The sequence below is a fragment of the Nicotiana sylvestris genome, chromosome 1 (genome assembly GCF_000393655.2).
Source record: "Nicotiana sylvestris chromosome 1, ASM39365v2, whole genome shotgun sequence".
In the NCBI taxonomy this organism is placed as follows: domain Eukaryota; kingdom Viridiplantae; phylum Streptophyta; class Magnoliopsida; order Solanales; family Solanaceae; genus Nicotiana; species Nicotiana sylvestris.
This window is the reverse complement of record NC_091057.1, coordinates 76,122,472-76,149,443: the sequence shown is the minus strand read 5'-3', so window position 1 is coordinate 76,149,443 and position 26,972 is coordinate 76,122,472. Positions and strand designations below refer to the sequence as shown.

The 26,972-nt window shown below is 39.1% G+C and overlaps 2 protein-coding genes across 2 annotated transcripts; one reads left to right on the top strand and one right to left on the bottom strand.

Annotated features, from left to right (window-relative positions):
• The first annotated feature begins 124 nt into the window (after positions 1 to 124).
• LOC104220478 (uncharacterized) lies at positions 125 to 502 on the top strand. The gene has a single exon (XM_009771358.2). The coding sequence runs from the start codon at positions 125 to 127 to the stop codon at positions 500 to 502; it is 378 nt and encodes a 125-aa protein (XP_009769660.1).
• An 11,397-nt stretch (positions 503 to 11,899) lies between these two features.
• On the bottom strand, positions 11,900 to 15,731 carry LOC138871608 (uncharacterized). The gene is made up of 3 exons (XM_070149496.1): positions 15,657 to 15,731; positions 15,243 to 15,563; positions 11,900 to 11,998 (listed from the first exon to the last, which is right to left on the bottom strand). The coding sequence occupies exons 1-3, from the start codon at positions 15,729 to 15,731 to the stop codon at positions 11,900 to 11,902; spliced, it is 495 nt and encodes a 164-aa protein (XP_070005597.1).
• Between the last annotated feature and the right edge of the window lie 11,241 nt (positions 15,732 to 26,972).

The following is a 26,972-nucleotide window of genomic DNA, read 5'->3' as shown; positions in this document are numbered from 1 at the left end:
TCCCCACTATAAGTTCTCACTTCCTCCTCTCCCAAATTCCCACCCTTTTCTTCCTCTCATTTCCCAAAAGTCCATATGTCATAAATTCCAAAAGTGAAAAAAAGATTTGTGATTGATTGAAGAAATGGAAATAGAGTTGGCAAAGTGTGAGTGTTGTGGTCTAAAAGAAGATTGCACACAAGAGTACATTAGTCAAGTGAAGGAAAATTTTGATGGGAAATGGCTATGTGGACTGTGTTCAGAAGCAGTTAGAGATGAAGTAAACAGAGGAAAAAAGCAGCAATTTCTTTGCATGGAAGAGGCAGTGAAGGCACATATGTCATTTTGTAGAAAATATAAGTCAAATCCAGCAATTAAAGTAGCTGATGGGATGAGGCAGATGCTAAGGAGAAGGTCTGATTTGACATCATCATCATCATCATCACCTAATTCCAACAAGTATTCAAGATCAGCAACTTCATCTCAAGTAGGAGATGATCAATTCTCTTTCTCCTATTATTAGTTAGACAAAAGAGAGAAAGCATAGTTTCTTCAACTTTTGATGGAAAAATAAAAAGGTCTAACAACAAACAAGTCTTTTTCATTGGAGAAATCTTTCTTGATCTTGTACAGAGGATGTTGTTTTAATAGTGCAAATAGTTTAATTATTTTTCTCTCTTTTATTTTATATATATGGCCATGTTCTACTTATTATTTTTTCACTACAATCAACAGAAGAAATCTTCAAAAATTTCTCCATTATTTCCCTACAATAATGGAGTTTTTTCAAAATTTTCTCCTCTTTTTGACAAAAGTGGGAAAGAAAGTTGATTTAGTTTGTTCTTTGAGTTGATCAAACATTGAACTTTTTCTTGTGTTAGGACTTTTTTCCTTTGAATCTTTTGATGTTATGAATTGGCTTTTTTATAATTCAGTCTAATATAGTAACCATATATGTTCCTAATTTTATACTCCCTCCGTTCCAATTTATGTGAACATGTTTGACTGGGCACGAAGTTAAAAAAAAAATGAAAGACTTTTGAAATTTGTGGTCTTTAACAAGTCAAAAAGGGGTCTAGAGTATTTATGTGGTTATAAAAGTTTTTCATTAAGGATAGAATTGAAAGATTAAGCTAAATTGATTTTAAATTTAAAAATGGACCATTTTTTTTGGAACGGACCAAATAGAAAATAGTTTCACGTAACCTAGAATGAATGGAGTAAAAATATCAAATGAAGTTCAAAAGGAAACCTCCTCAATGCTGAAAGGTCAAAAAGATTATTAATTTTATCTTTACGACAGAGGCTCATTCCTAAATTTCCTTCTTTACCCTAAATTGATTAATGTTGACAAATCAAATTACTAGGAAGATCCAAATTATTGCTCATTAAACCAAGAAGATCTTTTTAGGAATCATGTCATATGCCACAATAACTTTATGTTTAAGATGCCTTTAATAACACAAATATTTCATGTATTTTGATTGAACATTTTATTGTCTGATCAAGCAGACTAAACTAAGGTTCTTGTTATCATATGCTAAATGACAACCTAGGATGATCATCTACTAGTTGACCTATTCAGGTTTTAATTTAACTACTACAGGATGATTCATCACAATATTCTCTGCTGTAAAGTAGAATTAGTTCACCAACTATACTAACAATTAAAGGAATTGTTTACACAACCCAACTAACACGACTTGAGATCATACGTTTTTCCCTTTAAAAAATCTATAACATTGAGAGATCAGGGAAGGAGAAGGGAAATACTTCCGTTGTCAAGTATTCTAAAAATAAATTTTTATTTTTACTTGTCATTTTTTGCATATCAACAGAAAAATAATTTATTTTTCTTATTTTGCCCTAGCATTAATTACTCATTTCAAATCATTTTTCAAATTCATTAAGACTATACACCAATTAATATGGAGATCATGGTAAATTATATATTTTATTTATTATATTTCTTAAGGGGTGTGCAAAGTCCATGGCGTGCAAAGTTGATCCCTATTGTATCGAATATTTCAATCGATATCATGACTAGACTGTAAAGATTGGTGGTTAACTAACACGACTTGATTTTTGATGATTTACTGAGTAGATTTTATATGACTTTGCTTGCTTTAAATAATGACATAGTATACATTTTAAATTGCCCCACGATCATGGAGCTAAGTCGTGAAAGTGTTCCAAAGCAAATCTTTGATTACAATCAAGTCAACTAGAAAACTCAGCCACTTTTTATCTACTTCTTCAGGTGGTCAAAATGTTATACCTTAAAGTGCAGACTATTGACAACTTAAGTTCTAAGTAATCTCACTCCAGTCACGCCAAGATTGGAGTTGAATAATACTCTACAAATTTTCATTTTATTTAACGTTTTTGTACTTATATCTAGTGGCATTTATCCTCTAGTAAGGCGTGTCACTCAACACTGCTAAAAAATATTTCTTATGTATGTATTTAAATAATGTTTTTTTCCAAAAAGCAGTACGTGTACATATAATAGACCCACAATGCATGCATAAGACGATATAAAATAAATATCAATTTCAAACAGGAAGTAAAACCTTAAAATCACTATATATGATCCTAGATCTACTGTTTTCACTTACAAGTCAAATAGTCGCGATATTGTCTATTGCTTAGAATTTTTTTTTTTCGGTTCAAGGAATAACTATTATATTAAGTTAAACCAAAGTAGTACAGGAAGCGTTTAAGTATAGAAACTATAACCTAAAGGGGCGACCCAGTGATGGGTCGTTACAAAGGAGGAACCTAAGGGAATTAGTACTACTACTATTAATATCCATACTTCTTGGGATACAAAAAGGTTGGTTAAGAGGATTTTGTGAACATGTTGCGTGCTGAAGAACTGGTGGTGTAACAAAGTATGCTTGAGCGATCATCCTCCAAAGCCGGTTGTACAAAAAGCGGGGGTTGTGCAAAAACAGTAATGCCGGTAGTGTTATCCATAGGGAAACCATACTTTGCTAGCATATCAGCTACTTGGTTTTGCTCCATGTATGTGTAACATATGATAGGATCATCCAGCTACTCGTGCAAGAACCTGCAATCATGTATAAGGTTAGTATAAAGAGGGTGCGAGGTCTATAATATATTAATTACTATTTGAGCGTCTAGGTTCACTTTGAGAGGCTTGTATCCATGGTTACAAGTCAATTTCAATCTGTGATAAAGCGTACGTAGTTTAGTTTCAACACACCCATGAGAGATGCGACGTCGTGAAAAGCCGATGAGCCAGTTACCCGTGGAGTCACGTATAATACCACCAATCCCACTCTGGCCTGTATCGAAGTGGGCTGAACCATCAGTGTTAAGTGTGAAAGGAGTAGTGCGAGGTGGAATTGAAGTTGTATGGGTATACAGCTATGTGAGGACGGTGGTAAAACATCAATATGGAAAAATTCGGTTGCCATGTTGAGGATATGACAAGAAGAAAGCAAATTTAACGGTGAGCGAGAAATTATGACAATTCGAGCTAACTAAATATGCCAGAGACAGAAAGGTATAAGTATGGAATTTGGGATGTTCAGGGTATTTGGAACATCAATGTGTAAGATAAGTTGTTGTAGCAATTGAAAAGGGGAGTCGTCAAGCCCCTAAAGTCCAGCAAGGTTCGAGAGCATGTGTAGATTAGTCCAAATTGGTGTTTTCCTGGACATTCTAGGAGTAGATGTCTAATAGTTTCTGGACTAGTGTGGCATTGGGCACAAACATATGTGTTTAGTATGCCGAGATGTTGATAATATGCAGCAGTGGGTAGTCGATGATGACTGAGAGCCAAAGGAAATGTTTAATTTTGGGAGGTAACTGAAGTTTCATGATCCATGTGAAGGAGTGACGAGAGGGGGACGAGAGTAAATGGTGGTAGAGTGATTTGGTGGTGAAGGTCCTATGCTTCGTGAGGGCCTAAGCATGGGGGGGGGGGGAAGTGTATAGGAAGGGATATATATACTAAGAATATTCTGTAGTAGTAGAGGCGGTAGTTCAAAGGGGATGGATGTAAAACCCCATTGACCATGGGATAAATAGGTAGAGACCGTATTAGTATGTGTATTACGGGGAATGTGCCCAATTAAGTAATTGCACATGGCCGTATTGGAGGTAATCAAGAGTCTGTCCAAAAGTTAATAAGAGTGTCATTACCGAGGATCCATTGTGTTTCGTATGGACACAGGCGCCAGCCAGTAATATGGTTATTCCAAATGAAAGAGTCACCAGTGATTCCATTACATCTGTGATAGAAATATTTGTGTAGGAGTGTGGCAGCTTATAATGAAGTTGGTTGACTGAGTAATCGTCAAGCTTGACTGGTGAGTAAGATCTGATTTTTTAGTTGGAGTTGTTGATGCCCAGGCCATCATCTTTCTTCGGGTAGTAACTTTTTGTGGGGGACAACTTCCAACAAGAAAAATTCATCTTACTTAGAAAAATCTTGGGTATGTGTATATCAAAAATATGGTACACTTCATGTAAAACATGAAAATCACCACGGAATTGATTGAGGCATCCAAAAACCAAGTCCAAAAGGGTGTATTGTGCCTTGAATCTTAGGTTAAAACAATCTCATGTAATGCCAATGTAAGCTACATGTATCAAAGCACAAATTTAAATAATGAATATCAGCAGTATGTACATATTGAACATATCGGGCATGCACTATCACATTTACTATACGAAGAAATTTGAATTCTTGACAAATTTTGAATACTCAATCAATCTTGAAGAGAAAATTATCACATTTTCACAATTGGACTTGAAAGTAGCAATCCAAAGTATTTTTTTTTCCTCTTCTAAACAGGGTTTTTTCTGCAAATAGCCGGCCAAATTCACTGTTTATTTTTCCTAGTTATTATATATAGATTTTATATTGATTATACATGGTTACACACATATTATACTTGACTTGTACATATATTATACATATATCGGATATTTTTAGTTTAAGCAGTTAGGTATTTAAGTTAATTCTCCACAAAAGAAGTAAATTTAGATGGTCTGTGAAGAGGCAACATTTCAGTCCAAATTCGACGATACATTCTGTACCTTGCTAAAAAACCGATCCTTGTTTACCAACCATACATTGTCTAACCAAATCCAATTCTCTCTCGATACGTTCCTCAAAAAATCCGATTCGGACGGATTCTTCCCCCAACTAACGAAGAGATCTTGGCGGAATTGCCACATATGAAATTTAGCACAATTTTGGAATGATCCTTAACTTCACACTAAAAAATTGTTCGACAAGTAGAATCTATTGCAACTTGATATTCAGATTTCGTGGCCCCTAATGATTAGCTCTTCTTCGAGGAAGAGTTGATGGATGGTCCCAAGTGTGAAAATTTTGGTTCCTTAGGTACAAAGCATAATAAATGGCCATTTCCTAAAATGACTAGTTAAAGTCAACCAGAAAATGAGGCATAGTGTCATGACCCGTCACATCATCATGCTACATAGGTGCCACTTGGCATATATTTTTGCTATATGGAAGGGTTAAATAAGTTAGGGAAAAGATCTTGGTGGAATATTCTAGAACTATGGAGAATTTCTCTAGAAAAGTTCTAGATATTTATGCATTTGTAGGAAGGTTCTAGAGAAATATAGAAGTTTCCTTAGGAAGACCCTAGAACCCTATAGAATTGTTAGGAAAGTCCTTAGAAGAATCTAGTTGTGTAGAATATTCTAGAGAAGGGACTTAGTTATAAATATGGAAGGACTTGTAGAACAATTATTATTTACATACTAGCCCCTAGGTGATTAGTATAAATAGGGGGCATTCATTTGTAATTCATCAACCAAGCAAAACAATCAAGTTCTCTCTAATACAAAGCTTCCTTTAACAATTCTCTTGTGTTCTTTCTTCCATTCTCTTAGCGATCTTGAGTGTAGTAAGGCTGACTTGATATAGCAAGAACGTGAGCAAGTTGTGAAAGATCGTGAGCGAGTTATCAAGTGTTGCACGTGCACTTAGTTTAAGACTAAGGACGTGACAACGTGGTATTAGAGCAAAGGTTATGACTAAGGAATGTTAGAAAGAATACAAGAGATTGCTAGAAGGAAATTTTGTAGGGAACCATGGCCAGAATTACCAAGGGCTTGGTACTTGCAGAAGGGATCAACGCGAAGGTCCCTAAGCGAAAGCAGTATTGTGGTGCACGGGCTGCACGCGAAGTGGCAGACTGGCGGAAGGTAAGGGAGCTCCGACATAGGCCACAATTCGGGAGTATGTACGGGAGTTCACTACCTTAATGCTGCAAATCTCGTCATTTTCCGAGGAAGATTTCCTCTTCTACTTCATGGATGGGTTGCAAAATTAGGCAAAGCATAAGTTAAGAAGACATCAAATAGCCAACGTGAATGGGGCCATCGGAGTAGCCTAGTCACTTGTTGACTTCAAGATGGAGCCTGCCAAGTCCAAAGAAGGCAACGCCGAGAGGGATGAGGGAGATCATGATGAGGACAACGAGAAATGCATAGCCGAGGTATACAAGGGTAATGGCAAGGGGCCATCCCATAACGAACAAGGGTCCAAGAAAAACAGCAAGGGGCCGGAAAATGGTAGGGAGTACGTGCCTAAGGGAGGGTGCTACTTCTGTGAAGGATCACATTGGGTAAGTGAATGCTCAGAGCTGAGGAAGTTTGCAGCAATGATAGGAAACTTTGCTCAAGCTCATAAGGATGACACAGGGGGAACCGCCTGTATTGGAGGGATGCGCTTGGAATCTAAGCCGAAAGTAGAGGATTCCAAAGCCTATCTTGGAACCATGCAAATGGAGCATGGTGACAGCAAGAAAAGTTGGACGGACATAGTTGAAGAGGATGGCGAGTTACAAAATGATGGCATGTTATCGGACTCAGACGATGCACCAAGCAGAGGGTTCAAGTTTGCCAGTAAGGCTAGACCACGGAGGGCAGCCAAATAGGGAGTGGAAGCATGGACTTGATGCTTGAGAAGCTGCTAGACTTGGTTGAGTCATGGGAAGATTCAGGCCAAGAGCAAGGAGGGGCATCCAATGGGCGGAGGATGGAGTCCATCATTGCTAGCCATCCAAAGTACAAATGCGTAAGAAGAAAGGTAGCTACTAGCCAGTACCTTGTGAAATGGGAAGGAGAACCGCTTCATAGGGCATCATGGCTAATGGACAAAGATCTCTAGCGACGCCAAGGCGAGGTGTGCGCATATGTGTCGATGCTTTGTGCCGAGGGCGACACAAAATTGGGTGGGGGAGAGTGTCATGACCGCCACACCATCATGCCACATAGGTGCCACTTGGCATATATTTTTGCCATATGGAAGGGTTACATAAGTTAGGAAAAAGATCTTGGTGGAATATTTTAGAACTATGAAGAATTTCTTTAAAAAAGTTCTAGATATTTATGCATTTGTAGGAAGGTTCTAGAGAAATATAGAGGTTTCCTTAGGAAGACCCTAGAACCCTATAGAATTGTTAGGAAAGTCCTTAGAAGAATCTAGTTGTGTAGAATATTCTAGAGAAGGGACTTAGTTGTAAATATGGAAGGACTTGTAGAACAATTATTATTTATATACTAGCGCCTAGGTGATTAGTATAAATAGGGGGCATTCATTTGTAATTCATCAACCAAACAAAACAATCAAGTTCTCTCTAATACAAAACTTCCTTTAACAATTCTCTTGTGTTCTTTCTTCCATTCTCTTAGCGATCTTGAGTGTAGTAAGGCTGACTTGACATAGCAAAAACGTGAGCAAGTTGTGCAAGATCGTGAGCGAGTTGTCAAGTGCCGTACGTACACTTAGTTTAAGACTAAGGACGTGACAATAGGTACTGATAATCTTTTTTGAAATTTTATCATAAGACATCATTTAAGTTTAATAATATGTACCAAGGCTTTCACTTCAACACGTCTAAGACATCCACTATACGCTATTGCATAGTTTTCTCCCACGAAAGTTCACAATAATTAAATCCAATCTTAATTAAACTTGACACAAGAAAAATAGTACCACATGAAATCATAGTGAAGAGTGGTCTACAATTAATTTTAAACGGATACGTTAGTCCATTAATTGAGCTGCTTTTGTACTGTCCACTAGCTTAAAGTGGAGACATTCTTGATAGGGTGTATGCTAGGTTTGATCTAACTAAGTGATTTGGGTTCCTAATATAGAGGTGGGGGCCTATTTTCCAAATGGTAGTTGTATGAGTATGTTTATATTACCTGCATTAGACTGATCAATTTGGTAAAAGTCATTGTTTCAAACAAAGAATGTTTATAAATTATTACAATTTGGGAAAAATCACAAACCAAAGTGATTCATGCAATCCAAGTTTTGGACATTGCGACGAACTTCTCAAGCTAAGATTTTTTTTTTAGATATTAATAACAAACAGATATATAAACCCAAGGGAAGAGGGAATTTCAGTACCAAATGCATTCGAACACATAAGTTCAGTACGTACCCTAAGTATTATTCAATTAGTTAGGTTAAAATATTTAAAAATGGATAGAACTTGATCTGGGTTTGATTCTGTGCCTAGACAGCTTGAATTGTTTTTTTTAAATGTCGAATACCGCTACTTTTGATTTATGCTGCATCATTCCCGTAAGATGAGTTAATCAATCGTGAGAAGAAATTCATTTTAGTATTTATACATGGTAAACATTTTCTCAATCTGATAACTGTAACTGAATTATGACATCTTCATTCTCGATTATTCAACTTTTCATAATATAATTATAACAAAATCTGAGTAGAGAGCTAGACTAAATCATAATTGCATGCAACGAAGAAGAAGAACATAGCTGAAAGAAGAAGAGAAATGAAGAAGGTGAATTCTGTTGTTCTCCAAAACTAACTCAGTTAGTGCAGAATATCTACTTTTATACAAATCCTCTCACACGAGTCACGTGTGAGATAAGGGTAAAAAGACTAAAATACCCCTGTTAACCAACATAACTACCAAGTCTTTAACACTCTTCCTCAAGTTGGAGGGTGGAAGACATCCAACATTCCAAGCTTGGAGACTAATGAGTGATGTTGAGATGCAGACAGACCTTTGGTGAGCAAGTCTGCAAGTTGCAATACAGAACTGACATGGTGTGGTGTGAGGAGCCTTGATTTTATTTTATGTCTAATAAAGTGATAATCTATTTCTATGTTCTTTGTCCGTTCATGGAAGATAGGATTCTCAGCAATTTGAATGGCTTCCATGTTGTCACAGAACAGTTGGACAGGTTTAGAAATTGGTATCTCCAATTCCTCTAAAAGTCCTGATAACCAACCAACTTCTGTTGTCATAGCTGCCATACTTCTATAATCTGCTCCTGCTGAGCTCCTACTAACTGTTTGTTGCTTTTTTGATTTTCATGAGATTAAGGAGCTCCCTAACTTGACAATATAACTTGTCACTGACCTCCTAGTATCAGGACAAGAGCTCAGTCTGCATCACAGTAGGCAGTTAATTTGTCAACTGGCCTTGCATGTAGAAGAACTCCTAGCTTGGTGCTCCTTTGATGTACTTAACCACTCTCAAATATGCATCCATGTGAGATTGTTTTGGACTTTGCATGAACTAGCTCAATGTTTGTACTGCAAAGCTGATGTCAGGTCGTGTGATTGTCATATTTAAGAGCTTCCCAATTAGCTTCTGGTATGCAGTAATGTCCTTCAAATCTGGATCTCCCAACTTTCCCACATGAACATCATATTCTACTATGGTGAGCTTTTGATTCATCTCCAGAGGTGTTGAAACAGGTTTAGACCCACTCAAACCAACACTTGAAATCAATTCAAGTGCATATTTTCTTTTATTCAATAGAATGCCCTTTTGTGATCTAAGGACCTCAATACCAAGGAAGTATCTTAGTTCACCAAAATCCTTCGCTCTGAACTGACTTTGTAATGTCTTCTTAGCATCATCAACCAGTTTAGGACTGCTGCCAGTGATCAGTAGGTCATCTACATAAACAAGTATGATGACCAAATCTGAACCCTGCCTTTTACTGAACAAGGAATGATCATAATTACTCTGTAGATAACCATGTGTAGCCAATGCATCTGTCAACTTAATGTTCCATTATCTTGATGCATGTTTCAACCCATAGAGTGACTTTAGTAACCTGCCAACTTTTTTCTCCCCCCTGTTTGTGAAAGCCTTGTGGTAATCCCATGTACACTTCTTCATACAAGTCCCCTTGTAGAAAGGCATTATTCACATCCATTTGATGCAAATTTCATCCTTTTGTTGTAGCAATGCTAATGATAGTTCTAACAATTACCATCTTTGCTGTCGGGAAGAATGTCTCATGGTAGTCTAATTCCTCCTTCTGATTGTAGCCTTTAGCCACTAATTTGGCCTTGAATCTTTTCACCTCTCCATTTACTTTATGTTTTATCTTATAAACCCATTTTGATCCAATAGCCTGCTTTCCTGGTGGTAGATCAACCAGCTCTCATGTGTTATTTTCTTCTAATGCATTTATCTCTTGTTGCATTGCCTTAATCCACCTACTATCTTGGGAAGCTTCCTTAAAAGAACTAGGCTCAATGTGTGCTGAGAAAGCCTTCAAATATAACTAATATCGTGCAGTAATGTTAGCATATGAGAGTCCTTGAGAAATGGGGTATAAGCTATTTACTGTGAATTTCCCTGGTGTCACATAGTCCTTCAGCCATATAGGTGGTCTAGAGATCCTTCATGTCTTTCTAACATCCACTGCATCTTCTTCTGGTGAAATGCCTTCAGCTTCCTCAACTGTATCTGCAGCTAAAGGATCTGAATTCATGATGATGTCTGCCTCTTCCTAATTCAGTGGTGGTAATTGATCAATACTATCTGCACCTAATTCTTTATGTAAATGCCCTTGTGGTTCTGTGTGTGTGATATTTGGAGATATATCTTCAGCTTGTACAGGGATATCAGGAGAATGAGATTGAGAAGTATTGGGATTAGAGGATATTTCAATAGGTGTTAGCTCAGGAGGATCTTATGGGAATATGTCATCCAAGTCTAAAGCCATTCCTTTGAAAGGAAATACTTGTTCTCTGAAAAGAACATCTCTGCTCACTAGAAATGTTCTGTTCTCCAAATCATATAATCTGTAACTCTTTTGAGTTTCTGAATATCCTATAAATACAGCTCTCCTAGCTCTTGGAGCAAATTTGTCTCCTCTAGGTAGTGTGCTTCCAAAACATAAACATCCAAAAACCTTTAGATGCTCAATACTTGCTGGCTTCTTATAGAGGACCTCATAAGGTGATTTCCCTGATAGAACAGAGGTTGGCCATTTGTTTATCAAGTAAATTGTTGTCTTAACACAGTCACCTCAAAATCTATTTGGTAAAGAGCTTTGAAATTTTAATGCTCTAGCTACTTCCAGTATATGCCTGTGTTTTCTCTCCACCACCCTATTTTGTTGGGGTGTGTATGGCTAGCTACTTTGATGCACTATGCCTAATAAACTCAGTAACTCATTACACTTTGAATTGAAGAATTCAGTACCATTGTCTGATCTTAATCTTTTTACAATCAAGCCAAATTGATTTTGCACCATAGTAAAGAAGTCCTTCAACACAACAAATACTTCACACTTTGACTGCAACAAACATATCCAAGTATATCTGCTAAAATCATCAACCAGTGTTACAAAGTAATGTTTTTTTGTCATATGTTAGTATCCTGTGAGGACCCCAAACATCTACATGCACTAGTTGAAAAATCTGTTCTGTTTTACTGCTACTAAGTTGGAAAGGAAGTCTATTCTGCTCAGCCAAAGGACATACTTCACAACTGTGTTGTGTCTTGGCATCTATCTTATTCTTCGGTAGAGGAATATGTTGCATTGCAACAGTTGAATGATGACCTAATCCAAGGTGCCATAGTGTTGAATTTTCCTGCACTTTCATAATACCTCAAGCTATAGCTGGGAATTCCTTATTGATCTCTTTCTTCAACAGATACAAACCATTGTATTCTTTACCAAATCCCAGAACCTTCCCACTGTAGAGACCCTGAAACACACAAAAATGAGGGAAAAATGCAGCACAACATGACAACTCCTTAGTCAGTTTAGACACTGACATCAAATTGAATTTAAAGTCGGGAACATGTAGTACATCTATCAGTGTCAATTCTTCTAATATCTTCATATTTCCTGTATATGCTACATGACATTTCCCTCATGTAGGAACTTCCACAGCACTACTATTCTGGTTTTCAATCTTTCTTACATTGTCTAGTACTTCCTTATAAGGTGTAACATGATGTGAGGCAACAGTTGTCACAACCCAAGTTCGCTCTCCGTGAACTGTTGACGGCACCTAATCTCTACGACTAGGTAAGCCTAACAATTGCAAAAAAAGAAACAAAATACGGAAAAACTAATAAAAACTGAAGATAAGCAAATATAGAAACGTTTAAGATGTTATTCGGCATATACTAATATAAGATCTCAAAACTGAACAACTTCCCAAAACCCAGAATCTCATGAAATCACAAGCTATTGAATAACTATCAGTGTCTAACTCCAGAATGTCTAAACAAAAGTAAATAGAGAAGGGCTAATACTGTAAAAGAGAATAGAAAGGGACTCATCGGTCTGTGGACGCGGCAGATATACCTTGAAGTCTTTAGAGAATCGCCTCGCCTCAAGGGTAGTAGGGTTGAGTCAAAGTACCTGGATCTGCACATGAAAAAAATGCGCAAAAAGGGCATGAGTACACCACAACGGTACTCAGTAAGTGTCAAGCTTAACCTCGGTCGAGTAGTGACGAGGAAGGTCAGGGCCCTACTGATTATAGCTGAAAAATGAGGTAAACCATTATAGAATACGATAATATAATTAAATGCTAACAGTATAAAGTAACACAGGATAATAAGAGTAACAACAACTATAATAGAGACAGAATAATCACAGAAGAAATACAGCTCAACATAGAGATAACAACCGGGGATCTTCCAGGATACCATCCTGTAGTCCCCAAATGTAAATATTCAGTGGATCTCCCGGGTGTCTTCCCGTAGTCCAATTCATAGTGCACGGGGATTTACCGGAATTCCGATTCGTAATCCCAAATGTAAATACCCAGTACTAAGGGAATCTATCGGGTGCAGTCCCGTAGTTCTAATATAATATGCAGGGGGATCTACCGGAATACAAATCCGTAGTCCCAAAATAAACATGCAGGGGGATCTCTCGGGATACCGTCCTGTAGTCCCAAAGTAAACACATAGAAGCAACACTGAGAATATTCAGTTCAATCCAAATTTCATACCAAGGTAAACAGGTATTTCTAACCTAGCATGCTGCACATAATTCAAATAAAGCAGTTTGAGCAAGTAAAGCAATTAAGTCAATTAGATATGCTTCCCTAAGCTAATAGTAGGCTTAAATTGCAAGTAGTATAAACAGGAAAAGAAACACAGTTATAGTTACTTAATGAAAACAGGATTATCAGCAATTAGCACAAGTACGCACTCGTCACCTCACGTACAAGGCATCTCAAATATCAACAATACCAAATCCTAAGGGGAGTTTCCCTCACACAAGGTTAAGCAAGCCAATTACCTCTAACCGGCTCAAAAATCAACCTGAAACCATACTCTTGCCACGAGTACTTGACTCCAAATGGACCAAATCTATTCAAATTCAATTTCATAATGTAAATATAACTTCAAGTAACTAATTCCACTAATTAATTTGAAGCTAACACGCGAAATTAAGAAAATTGCCCACAAAGCCCCCCGGCCCCACGTCTCGGAATCGGGTAAAAGTTACGGATTATGAACCTTCATTCACGAGTCTAAACATACCAAAATTATCCAAATTCGATGTCAAATCCCCAACCAAAACTCGAAAATTAGGTCTAAGAACTTTTCCAAATTTTTCTCCAATTTCTTACCCCAATTCCGAATTAGATGATGAATTCATGATTAGATTAATGGGTTATAAGCAAAAAGGAGTTAAGAATCATTACCCGCAAACTCCCTCCGAAAATCTCTCCAAAATTCGTCTCCTACCGAGCTCCCAATTCAATTTTGTGATATGAACTCAAAACCCTCGATTTTGAACTTTATGTTCTGCCCAGACGCGTCCTTAATCGCGATCGCGGAAATTCTCACGAAATCGCGAAGAGCAACTTTGTTGACCCCCAAAATAACCTTTCGTGAATGCGATAAACCCTACGCGATCGCGATGTTGCACTGCTCAGCTCTACGCGATCGCGAAGAGAAAATCTTCCACTCCTCAGCTGCCTCACTTCTTCCTCTTCGTGAACGTGGCGTAGCCCATGCGTTTGCGATTCAACTCCTGCCAATACTACGTGTCCGCACTCCCTTTCCCGCGATCACGTAGAACAAAATCCCCTCTGCCTCATCTAAGCCTTCGCGATCGCGAGCCTCCTCACGTGATCGCAATGAAGAAAAGTCTTCAACAAAAACCAGCAAAAATCTGATCCTTCTCCAAGTCCAAAAATTGTCCGTTGAGCATCCGAAACACACCCGAGGCCTCCGGGACCTCAACCAAACCTGGCAACCAACTCTAAAACATCATTCAAATTTTTTCCAACCTTCGGAACGCTCAAAACAATATCAAAACACCAATTTAACATCGGATTCAAGCCTAAGAACTCCAAAAACTCTCAAATTATGCTTTCGATCAAAAAGTTTATCAAACCTCGTCCGAATGACCTGAAATTTTGCAAGACGTCACATTCAACACTACGAAGCTACTCCAATTTCTGGAATTCCATTCTGACCTCGATATCAAAATCTCACTATTGAACCGGAAACTTTAAAAGTTCAACTTTCGGCATTTGAAGCCTAAATAAGCTACAGACCTCCAAAACACAATTCAAACATGACCCCAAGCTCGAAATTCCCTAACGGAGCTAACGGTACCGACGGAATTCCATTCCGAGGCCGTCTTCATACTGCTCCGACTATGGTCCAAATTCTAAAGTTTAAGCTCTCTTTTAGGGACTAAGTGTCCCAAAACACTCCGAAACTCAAAACCAAACATCCCGGCAAATCATAATAGTAGGAAAAAATACGGGGAAAGCAGTTAATAGAGGATCGGGGCGTTAATTCTCAAAATGACCGGCCGGGTCGTTACATCCTCCTACACTTAAACATTCGTTCGTCCTCGAACGATCATAGAGACATATCTGAAGTAGTGAAAAGATGAGGGTAACAGCTGCGCATATCCTGCTCGGTCTCCCAGGTCACCTCTTCGACCAGCTGACCCCGCCACTGAACCTTCACTGATGCAATATTCTTTGACCTCAGCTTCCGAACCTGCCTGTCCAATATTACCACCGATTCCTCAACATAAGATATATCCTTGTCCAACTGGACTGAACTGAAATCCAACACGTACGACGGATCACCGTGATACTTCCGGAGCATCGAAACATGAAACACCGAATGAACTCCAGCCAAGCTGGGAGGTAAAGCAAGCTCATAAGAAACCTCCCCAACACGCTGCAATATCTCAAAATGGCCAATAAACTTCGGACTCAACTTCCCTTTCTTCCCAAATCTCATAACGTCCTTCATAGGCGAAACTCGAAGCAGAACCTGCTATCCAACCATATAGGAAACATCACAAACCTTGCGGTCGGCATAACTCTTCTGTCTAGACTAGGTTGTACGGAGTCTATCCTGAATCACCTTAACCTTCTCCAAAGCATCCTGAACCAAGTTTGTTCCCAATAATCTAGCCTCACCCAACTCAAACAAACCCATCGGGGATCTACACCACCTATCATATAAAGCCTCGTACGGTGCCATCTAAATGCTGGACTGATAGCTGTTGTTGTAGGCAAACTCCGCCAGTGGAAAGAACTGATCCCAAGAACCTCCAAACATCATCACACACGTACGAAGCATATCCTCAAAAATCTGAATAGTGCGATCGGACTATCCGTCCGTCTGGGGGTGAAATGATGTACTCAACTCCACTCGAGTACCCAACTCATGTTGTACGGCCCTCTAGAACCGTGATGTGAACTGAGTACCTCTATCTGAAATGATGGAAACTGGAATATCAGCAGACGAACAATCTCCTGGATATAAATCTCCGCCAATTGCTCCGAAGAATAGTAGTACTCACAAGAATGAAGTGTGCAGACTTGGTCAGCCGATCCACAATCACCCAAATGGCATCGAACTTTCTCAAAGTCCGTGGGAGTCTAACTACGAAGTCCATTGTAATCCTCTCCCACTTCCACTCCGAAATCTCTATCTGCTGAAGCAACCTACCCGGAGTGTGCGGACTTGGTCAGCCGATCCACAATCACCCAAATGGCATCGAACTTTCTCAAAGTCCGTGGGAGTCTAACTACGAAGTCCATTGTAATCCTCTCCCACTTCCACTCCGAAATATCTATCTGCTGAAGCAACCTACCCGGTCTCTAGTTCTCGTACTTCACCTGCTGACAATTGAGGCACTAAGCTACAAACCCAACTATATCTTTCTTCATCTGCCTCCACCAATAGTGCTGCCTCAAATCCTGGTACATCTTCGCGGCACCCGGATGAATGGAATACCGCGAACTATGGGCCTCCTCTAGAATCAACTCCCAAAGCCCATCAACATTAGGTACACAAATCTGACCCTGCATCCTCAATACCCCGTCATTACCAATAATCACATCTCTGGCATCAGCATGCAGAACCTTGTCCTTGAGGACAAGCAAATGAGGGTCATCAAATTAACGCTCTCTAATACGATCGAATAAGGAAGACCGAGAGACCACGCAAGCTAGAACCCGTCCGGGCTCCGAAAGATCCAATCTCACAAATTGGCTGGCTAAGGCCTGAACATCCATCACCATGGGCCTTTCTGCTACTGGTAAATAAGCAAACTCCCCAAACTCTCCGCCCGGTGACTCAAAGTATCGGCCACTACATTGGCCTTATCTGGGTGATACAAAATAGAGATATCATAGTACTTCAGCAACTCTAACCCCCTCCTCTGATGCAAATTAAGGTCCTTCTGCTTGAACAGATGCTGCAAACTCCGGTGATCAGTATAAATCTCACAAGGCACACCGTACAAATAATGACGCCAGATGTTCAAGGCATCAACAATAGTAGCTAACTCGAGATCATGGACAGGATAATTCTTCTCATGCACCTTAAATTGTCTAGACGCGTAGGCAATCACCCTACCGTCCTGCATCAATACCGCTCCAAAGACAATCCTCCAAGCATCAAAATAGATGGTATAAGACCCCGAACCTGTAGGAAATATCAAAACTGGGGATGTAGTCAAAATTGTTTTGAGATTCTGAAAGCTCGCCTCACACTCTTCCGTCCACTGGAACTGAGCACCCTTCTGGGTTAGCCTGGTCATAGGTGCTGCAATAGATGAAAACCCCTCAACAAATCAATGGTAATAACCTGCCAAGCCAAGAAAACTGCGGATCTCTATAGCTGAGGATGGTCTGGGCCAACTCTGCACTGCTTCCACTTTCTTTGGATCCACCTTTATCCCATCACTCGACACCACGTGACCCAAGAATTTCACGGAATCCAACCAAAACTTACATTTCGAGAACTTTGCATATAACTTCTTTTTCCTCAAAGTCTAAAGCACTGTCCTCAGGTGCTGCTCATGATATTCCCGACTTAGGGGGTATACCAAAATATCATCAATAAAGACAATGACGAATGAGTCAAGATATGGCCGGAACACACTGTGCATCAAATGCATGAAGGCTACTGGGGCATTGGTCAGCCTAAATGACATAACAAGGAATTCATAATGACCATACCGAGTCCTGAAAGCAGTCTTCGGGATATCTGGCTCCTGAATATTCAACCGATGGTAACCTAAACGTAAGTCAATCTTAGAAAACACTCGTGCACCCTGTAGCTGGTCAAACAAATCATCAATACGGGGCAAAGGATAACGATTCTTCACTGTAACTTTGTTCAACTGGCGATAATCAATGCACATACGCATAGAACCATACTTTTTCTTTACAAACAAGACAGGAGCACCCCAAGGTGATACATTGGCCAAATAAAACCCTTATCAAGCAATTCTTGTAGTTGATCCTTCAACTCATGAGGGGCTATACGATACGGAGGAATAGAAATGGGCTAAGTGTCTGGCAACATATTAATGCCAAAATTAATATCTCTATCGGGCGGCATGCCTGGAAGATCATTTGGAAACACATCAGAAAAATCCCGTACTACTGGGACCGAATCAACTATAGGGGTATCAATATTGATATCACCCACATAAGCTATATACGCGTCACACCCCTTCTCAACCATACTCTGAGCCTTAAGGAATGAAATAACTCTACTGGAAGTATGATATAAGGTACCCCTCCACTCTACTCGTGGTACACCTAGCATAGCTAGCATCACGGTTTTGGCGTGACAATCAAGAATAGCATAATGGGGCAACAACCAGTCCATGCCCAAGATAACATCAAAATCTATCATGCTGAACAATAATAAATTGGCTCTGGTCTCAAAATCACTAAGAGCAACCACACACGACCGATAAATGCGGTCCACAACAAGAGAATCTCCCACAGGAGTAAAAACATAAACAAGGGAACTCAAAGAATCATGAGATACACCCAAATGTGGGGCAAAATAAGAGGACACATAAGAATAGGTGGATCCTAGATCAAATAAAACTGATGCATCTCTACGACAAACTAGGACAATACTCGTGATGATAGAATCGGAGGCGACAGCCTCGGTACGGGCAGGAAGGGCATAATATCTGGCCTGGCCTCCACCTCTAGGGCGACCTCTACCTCCCCGACCTCCACCTCTAGCTGGCTGAGCAGGTGGGGTAGCAACTGGAGTTGTAACCATAGCTTGAGAACTCTGCGGGGCACGTTGTGGCTGAGAAGTCTGTAGAGGTGCACCCCTCCTAAGTCTGGGGCAATCCCTCACCATATGGCGGGTTTCACCACACTCAAAACAAGCTTTGGGAGGATATGTCGGCTGTGACTGGCTCGGGCCAGGTCTGCTGGAATGACCATTGAAAGCACCCCGCGCATGAGGCATACTAGATACTGGAGGTACGTAATAAGGCTCCTGAGGCCTGGGAGGAGTTGGAATATCACTGGCTGTTGGAAGAGTTGAATGAATGGGGCGACTCATATAACCCCTACCACGACGAACTGTTGCTGGAGCACGGGCACCAGAATAATGGCCCGACTCTCGAGACCTCTTGTCCTCCCTCTCCTCTCTATCCCTAGCATGCATACCCTCCGCTCTCTTAGAAATGCTCACCACCTACTGATAAGAAATATCCATCTCCAACTCATGATCCATGCTAGAACTGATGCTGGGAATGAGCCCCTCAATAAACCGGTGAACCCTCTTGCGTACAGTAGAAACCAAAGTTGGTGCATCACTACAACAAAAAGGGTGTTTAGCGGCAATACAAAACGGTTTTAGCGGCAATAATAATATCTGTTATATCTTTTACTGGTCATTGGCATTTATCCGCTGATGTTGGGGTCGGCAAAGCCTTTAGAGACCTTTATAACAAAAGCTGGTAAAATATATGATCTATTGCCGCTAAAAACAAGAAACTTTAACGCCAATTGTTTGCGGCAATTATGATGGCTGCTAAACTCAATTTAAAAATGGCTAACTATGCTCATTTAGCTTCCATTTATATAGCCGCTAAATTTAAAATAATTGCCACTAAAAGTTGTATCTTTAATGGCAATTATTTTTTGGTAATTAGAACTGCAATAGTATCCCTTCTGAAAATGTCTTAGTTTGCCCTTTTAGCATCCATTTCAATGACTGATATATTCAATTAAATTGTTGCTAAAAGTAAATATCTTTAACAATAATTATTTTTAGTGCTAAAATTCACAAGCTGTAACTGAAATAATTTAGGCACCATTAATAATAGTTACTACATTCATCCAGAATATGTTCCAAACAACAAAAATTATTAATACTAATTCAAAAATATGATATATCTTACTAAATCTTAATAAACAAAAGGAAGTACTAATAAAAAAAATCAATGTCACATTAACTTTAAAAAAAAACTTATATTGTTCGAATTGAATAGCTAATGCTATTATATAACTAATCCTGACGAATGATAATCTTCAAATAATTTCCGTAACTTTTCATCATATTAAAATCTTCCACCCGCTAAATTATTGAACATCAGAGTGTGACCTGAAATTATAAAAAAAACTATGTCAAAAGATAAAATATAATGTGAAAAAATATATTGAAGAATCTATCATTGTCAGTCTGTCATATTCTTTTTTAGCCAACTCCCTCACCTAACATTTTTAACAATTTTCTTGTATAGCTCCAGTTTTTTCTCTTATAAAAGGTTAAACAACATAATAATAATTAAATTGCAAGCTCGCCAATTTCACATTATTTTTACAAAAGAAGCATACCTAGAAGAATGGCAAAGAACGATGTGCACTAAGTCTACTTCAAGTCAATTATGGATAATTTGATATCAAGATCAAGATATATAAAAAACACTCATAGTAGTTAAAAAGATAGTTGTTGAAGAGCTACCATAGAGAATGAAAGCAAACTCTCCATGGAAATCTCTACTAACTTGATCTGCATGATAAGGACCTTTACCCATCACAGTTATATATGCCTCTACAACAACGATTACTTTATTCGTTATATTTTTTAAACATATTGTTACTTTAGATATTATACATTCTCAATGTGGCATTAAACAAGCAGAATATACCATCCACAACTGCAAATAACCTAGCACAAACAAAATATTGATAATAAAATGGCCTATCATACAATTACTTATTTATAAGGAAAGATATTCAAACAATTATTTATATATGGAATGCAAGAACAGAGAATAAATAACGAGTTATCAATGTGTGCTAATCCACAGAAAGTTCTAATTTTTTTGCCTCTCCCTCTCCCTAAGAAATTAACAATAAGGAAGAATGTTCATTGACTAGGAACGTTCACCATTTGGGATCAAGTTAACAAGATAATGTTAACTAGAAGGAGCTTCCATTCAAATCCTCACCCGCAGTATATAACTAATCTCTGCTTGGACTTTCACATTATATCTTTAAAATTCAATCCTACGCCCACAAATAATGAATTAACATCAATAACTTAAATTGTCAATTGATTACTAAGTTAAACAACATATAATTGGAGATATGGTTTCCTAGGTTTAGAAAAGTTTTTACTCTCTTTAGTAAGCAGCAGTTCGTTGAGTGATCTCATTTACTCTATAGTTGCATAGGCTTATGTATAGAATCTAGTAAAAGAAACAACTGACACAGGCAAATGTATTTCTCCTTATTTAGTCTATTATTGCATCTGTTTACGCTTTATTTATCCTCTGTTGGAGCTCTTATGTTTAAACTTTTCAATTGATATTGATCTAACCAAGGGTTACATAAATAAAAAATTCACAACATATGAATGTCTAAAAAATAATGTCTTGATTTTCAAAGATTCATAATAATACTAGTAAAACATCATACACATTAGTCATTGTTATTCAAGCAAACATACTTCTGTGTAACATTTTATCAAATACTGAATAGGTTTCTTAAATTTGTCCTCTAGAAGCAACAACTAAAGTAATATAGAATACTCAAATAAATCATAATCAAATCCCATCACAAGCAATATAGTAAAAGGCAAATAAAGTAGAATAAACCCAGTTTCAATTATTACAAAATAGAAATCCAACAAACGCAAAGCTAAAAACAAAAAAAAATGAGAACAGTTAATTCCTATCAAAATGGAATACGTAGAATATTCTATCTATATAAGGATGTAGATGGAAAATGATAAATACAAGTAAAAAAATATGCAAAAGTATCAAATAGGTAACTGGCAGTGATGGAGATGCCGGCGATAGTAAAAAGGCAGAGATTTTCGATCAATAACTGGTTAATCGGGCTTTGACAATGGTGTAATATCTGTGTTCATGCTTTTTCTTCCTTTTTGGTTGCTGGATTGTAGCTATTATCTTCAATATTCATTGAAGGCATAAAAACTCTTAGATGATCTAAATGGAAAAAAAAATAAGAGAAACACTATAGAAGAAAAGCCAGAGGCGGGAGGAGTAATAGAGAGGGAAATGAAAAATATAGGGTTTGCTTTTGGAGATTAAAAAGTTAAAGTTTGTTATTTTACTAGCCATTTCATTTAATTGCCGGTAAATATGTAGCTTTTTCCGTCTAATTTATATTAACCACTAACAGTTTGACATAAGGAATTAATTACCGGCGATTATCTTATTGCCACTAAATAATTGCCGCAAAAAATACATTTTGTTGTAGTGCATGTCTAGCCAAGCTAGTGAAACGGACAGCATACTCCGAGACAGTCATAGCACCCTGGCGCAAATGCTCAAACTCTGCGCGCCATGCGTCCCTGAGGCTCTGAGGAACATACTCTCTCAGGAACATATCTAAAAACTGAGTCCAAGTTAGGGAAGCTGCCTCATCCGGACTGTCTAACTCATAGGTATGCCACCACTCATAAGCGGATCCTCGAAGCTAGAAGGTAGTGAAGGAAACCTCGTTCGATCCTGATATACCCATGGTACGGAGGATACGGTAGCACTCATCTAGAAATCCCAGAGCATCATCTGATGCTAGACCACTGAATACAGGAGGCTTGTACTTCTTGAACCTCTCAAGCCTCAGCTACTCATCCTCAGAAGTTGCTGCCCTATCCTCGGGCTGATCTAGGATTGCAGGCTGTACAAGAATAATCTCTAGGACCTGATCAACATGCACTTGGTGCTCAGGAGTGCGGGCGCCGAGAGTTTGTGCTCCTCCATCGGCCTTAGATGTAGCTGCAGCAAGGGAAGCAACCCTGCCTGAGCCAGACTGGTGTACATACTCATGAACTGTGCAAGAGTCTTCTGGAGAGCTGGAGTGGTAGTAGTAGTAGGCGTATCAGGTGCCTGGACTCTGGCTGGAACTACTGGTGGCACCTCGGTGGCAGCTCACGCGGGTGCTCTGGCTGCACCACGTGCGCGTCCTCAGCCTCTACCCTGGCCCTGACCTCTGACAGCTCCAGTAGGGGGCGCGGGTGCCTGATCATCTCTGTTAGCACGTGTCCTCACCATCTGTGAGAGAATAGAAGACAGAAGTTTAGAATTGTGATATCAAAAATCTCGCACGACAAGGAAATCAAATAAAGTAGAATTTTCCTAACAGTTACATAGCCTCTCGTAGATAAGTACAGACGTCTCCATACCGATCCGCGAGACTCGAATAAACCGGATTGTGATTCATGACTCCTATGAACCTAGAGCTCTGATACCAACTTGTCACGACCCAAGTTCTCCCTCCGTGAACTATCGTGACGGTACCTAGTCTCTACGACTAGGTAAGCCTAACAATTACGGGAAAAAAACAAAATGCGGAAAAACTAATAAAAACTGAAGATAAGCAAATATAGAAACGTTTAAGATGTCGCTCGGCATATACTAATACAAGATCTCAAAAACTGAACAACTTCCGAAAACCTGGAATCTCATGAAATCACAAGCTATTGAATAACTACCAGTGTCTAACTCCAGAATGTCTAAACAAAAGTAAATACAAAAGGGCTAATACTATAAGAGATAATGGAAAGGGACTCCTCAGTCTGCGGACGCGGCAGATATACCTCGAAGTCTTTGTAAAATCGCCTCGTCTCAAGGGTAGTAGGGTTGAGTCGAAGTACCTGGATCTGCACATAAAAAACATGCACAGAAAGGGCATGAGTACACCACAGTGGTACTCAGTAAGTGCCAAGCCTAACCTCGGTCGAGTAGTGACGAAGAAGGTCAGGGCCCTACTGATTATAGCTGAAAACGAGGTAAAACAGTATAGAATACGACAATATAATTAAATGCTAACAGTATGAAGTAACACAGGATCATAAGAGTAACAACAACTATAACAGAGACAGAATAATTACAGAAGGAATACAACTCAACATAGAAATAACAACCGGGGATCTCCCGGGATATTGTCTTGTAGTCTACAAATATAAATATTCAGTGGATCTCCCGGGTATCGTCCCGTAGTCCAACTTATAGTGCGCGGGGATCTAGCGGAATCCCAATCCGTAGTCCTAAATGTAAATACCCAGTACTGGAGGAATCTACGGGGTGCAGTCCCGTAGTTCCAATATAATGTACAGGGGGATCTACCAGAATACAAATCTATAGTCCCAAAGTAAACATGTAAGGGGATCTCCCGGGATACAGTCCCGTAGTCCTAAAGTAAACACATAGCAGCAACACGGAGAATATTCAGTTCAATCCAAATTTCATACCAAGGTAAACAGGTATTTCTAACCTAGCATGCTGCACATAATTCAAATAAAGCAGTTTGAGCAAGTAAAGCAATTAAGTCAATTAGATATGTTTCCCTAAGCTAATAGTAGGCTTAAATTGCAAGTAGTATAAACAGGAAAGGAAACACAGTTATAGTTACTTAATGAAAACAGGATTATCAGCAATTAGCACAAGTACGCACTCGTCACCTCACGTACAAGGCATCTCAAATATCAACAATACCAAATCCTAAGGGGAGTTTCCCTCACACAAGGTTAAGCAAGCCAATTACCTCGAACCGGCTCAAAAATCAATCCGAAACCATACTCTTGCCACGAGTACTCGACTCTAAATGGCCCAAATCTATTCAAATTCAATTGCACAATATAAATATAACTTCAAGTAACTAATTTCACTAATTAATTTGAAGCTAACACGCGAAATTAAGAAAATTGCCCACAAAGCCCCCCAGGCCCACGTCTCAGAATCGGGTAAAAGTTACGGATTATGAACCTTCATTCACTCACGAGTCTAACCATACCAAAATTATCCAAATTCGATGTCAAATCCCCAATCAAAACTCGAAAATTAGGTCTAAGAACTTTTCCAATTTTTTCTCCAATTTCTCACCCCAAATCCGAATTAGATGATGAATTCATGATTAGATTAATGAGTTATAAGCAAAACGGAGTTAAGAATCATTACCCGCAAACTTCCTCCGAAAATCTCTCTAAAATTCGTCTCCTACCGAGCTCCCAATTCACTTTTGTGATATGAACTCAAAACCCTCGATTTTGAACTTTATGTATTGCCCAGACGCGTCCTTAATCGTAATCGCGGAAACTCCCATGCGATCGCGAAGAGAAACTTTGCTGACCCCCAAAATAACCCAACACGAATGCAATAAACCCTATGCGATCTCGATGTTGCACTGCTCAGCTCTACGCGATTGCGGTTGACCTCACGCGATCTCGAAGAGAAAATCTTCCACTCCTCAGTTGCCTCACTTTTTCCTCTTCGCGAACACGACGTAGCCCACGCGTTCGCGATTCAACTCCTGCCAATACTATGCATTCGCACTCCCTTTCCCGCGATCGCGTAGAACAAAATCCCCTCTGCCTCATTTAAGCCTTCGCGATCGCGAGCTTCCTCACGCGATTGCGATGAAGAAAATTCTGCAACAAAAACCAGCAAAAATCTGATCCTTCTCCAAGTCAAAAAATGGTCCGTTTAGCATTCGAAACACACTCGAGGCCCCCGAGATCTCAACCAAACATGCCAACTAATTCTAAAACATCATTCAAACTTATTCCAACCTTCGTAACGCTCAAAACAACATCAAAACACCAATTTAACATCGGATTCAAGCCTAAGAACTCCAAAAACTCTCAAATTACGCTTTCGATCAAAAAGTCTATCAAACCTCGTCCGAATGACCTGAAATTTTGCAAGCACGTCACATTCAACACTAAGAAGCTACTCCAACTTCCAAAATTCCATTCTAACCCCGATATCAAAATCTCACTATCGAACCGAAAACTTCAAAAATTCAACATTCAGCATTTCAAGCCTAAATAAGCTACAGACCTCCAAAACACAATCCGAATATGCTCCTACGCCCGAAATCCCCCAACGGAGCTAACGAAATCGACGGAATTCCATTCCGAGGTCATCTTCACACTGCTCCGACTATAGTCCAAATTCTAAAGCTTAAGCTCTCTTTTAGGGATTAAGTGTCCCAAAACACTCCGAAACTCAAAACCAAATATCCCGGCAAATCAAAATAGAAAAAATAAATACGGGAAAAGTAGTTAATAGGGGATCGAGGTGTTTATTCTTAAAACGACCGGCTGGGTCGTTACATCAGTGTCTATTATCCAATCATAGTTAAATGCCTTGGACAAAAAAGAAGTTATACCTGCCATCAAGGTATGACATTCACCTGGATCAGGATGTGCAGTTGTTTGTATTGATCTTCTGTGAAGAAATGCCCCTGCATCTGAGAAATAGTATCAGAACTTCCTCCTTCTCCTACTGATATATTAGCATATCCTTTCACTCTAGTGTTCTGAGGCTTCTTCTTGCTTTTAAAATCTGATGGATAACCTATGATCTTATAGAAGTTCTCCTTCAAATGACCTTTGTAACAACAATAATCACATTGAGACCTGGTTTTCTTGTAGCCTTGAAACTCTGTCCCCTTCCAGCTAGCATATTAAAGGTTCCTTGTCTGAGTTAGCTATACTAAGTGTACGTTGACTCTCTTCCTGAACCGACAGTGCATACGCTTGATTCACAATCAATACAGGTGTTTTCAGAAGAATCTGACTTCTCACATGATTGTAACTTTCATTCAAGCCAACAAGGAATTGTAACAAGCGTAAATTTTTGAACTGATCTAAAAAGGTCTAGTTTCCTCACAATCACACCCAGCTCCTGGTACCATTAGATCCATTTCATCCCACAAATCCTTCATTTTAGTGTAATAGGTTGTTATAGAGTCTGTACCTTGCCTTAGAGTTCCTATTGTTGTCCACAAGTGATAAAACCTAGTAAAGTTTGATTTGTTAAAGCGTTCCTTAAATTCATTCCATACCTTCCTCGCATCCGATTCGTAGATGATGCTAGGCTATAATTCAGCAGATACAGTGAGACCAATCCATGAGAGCACCACAGAA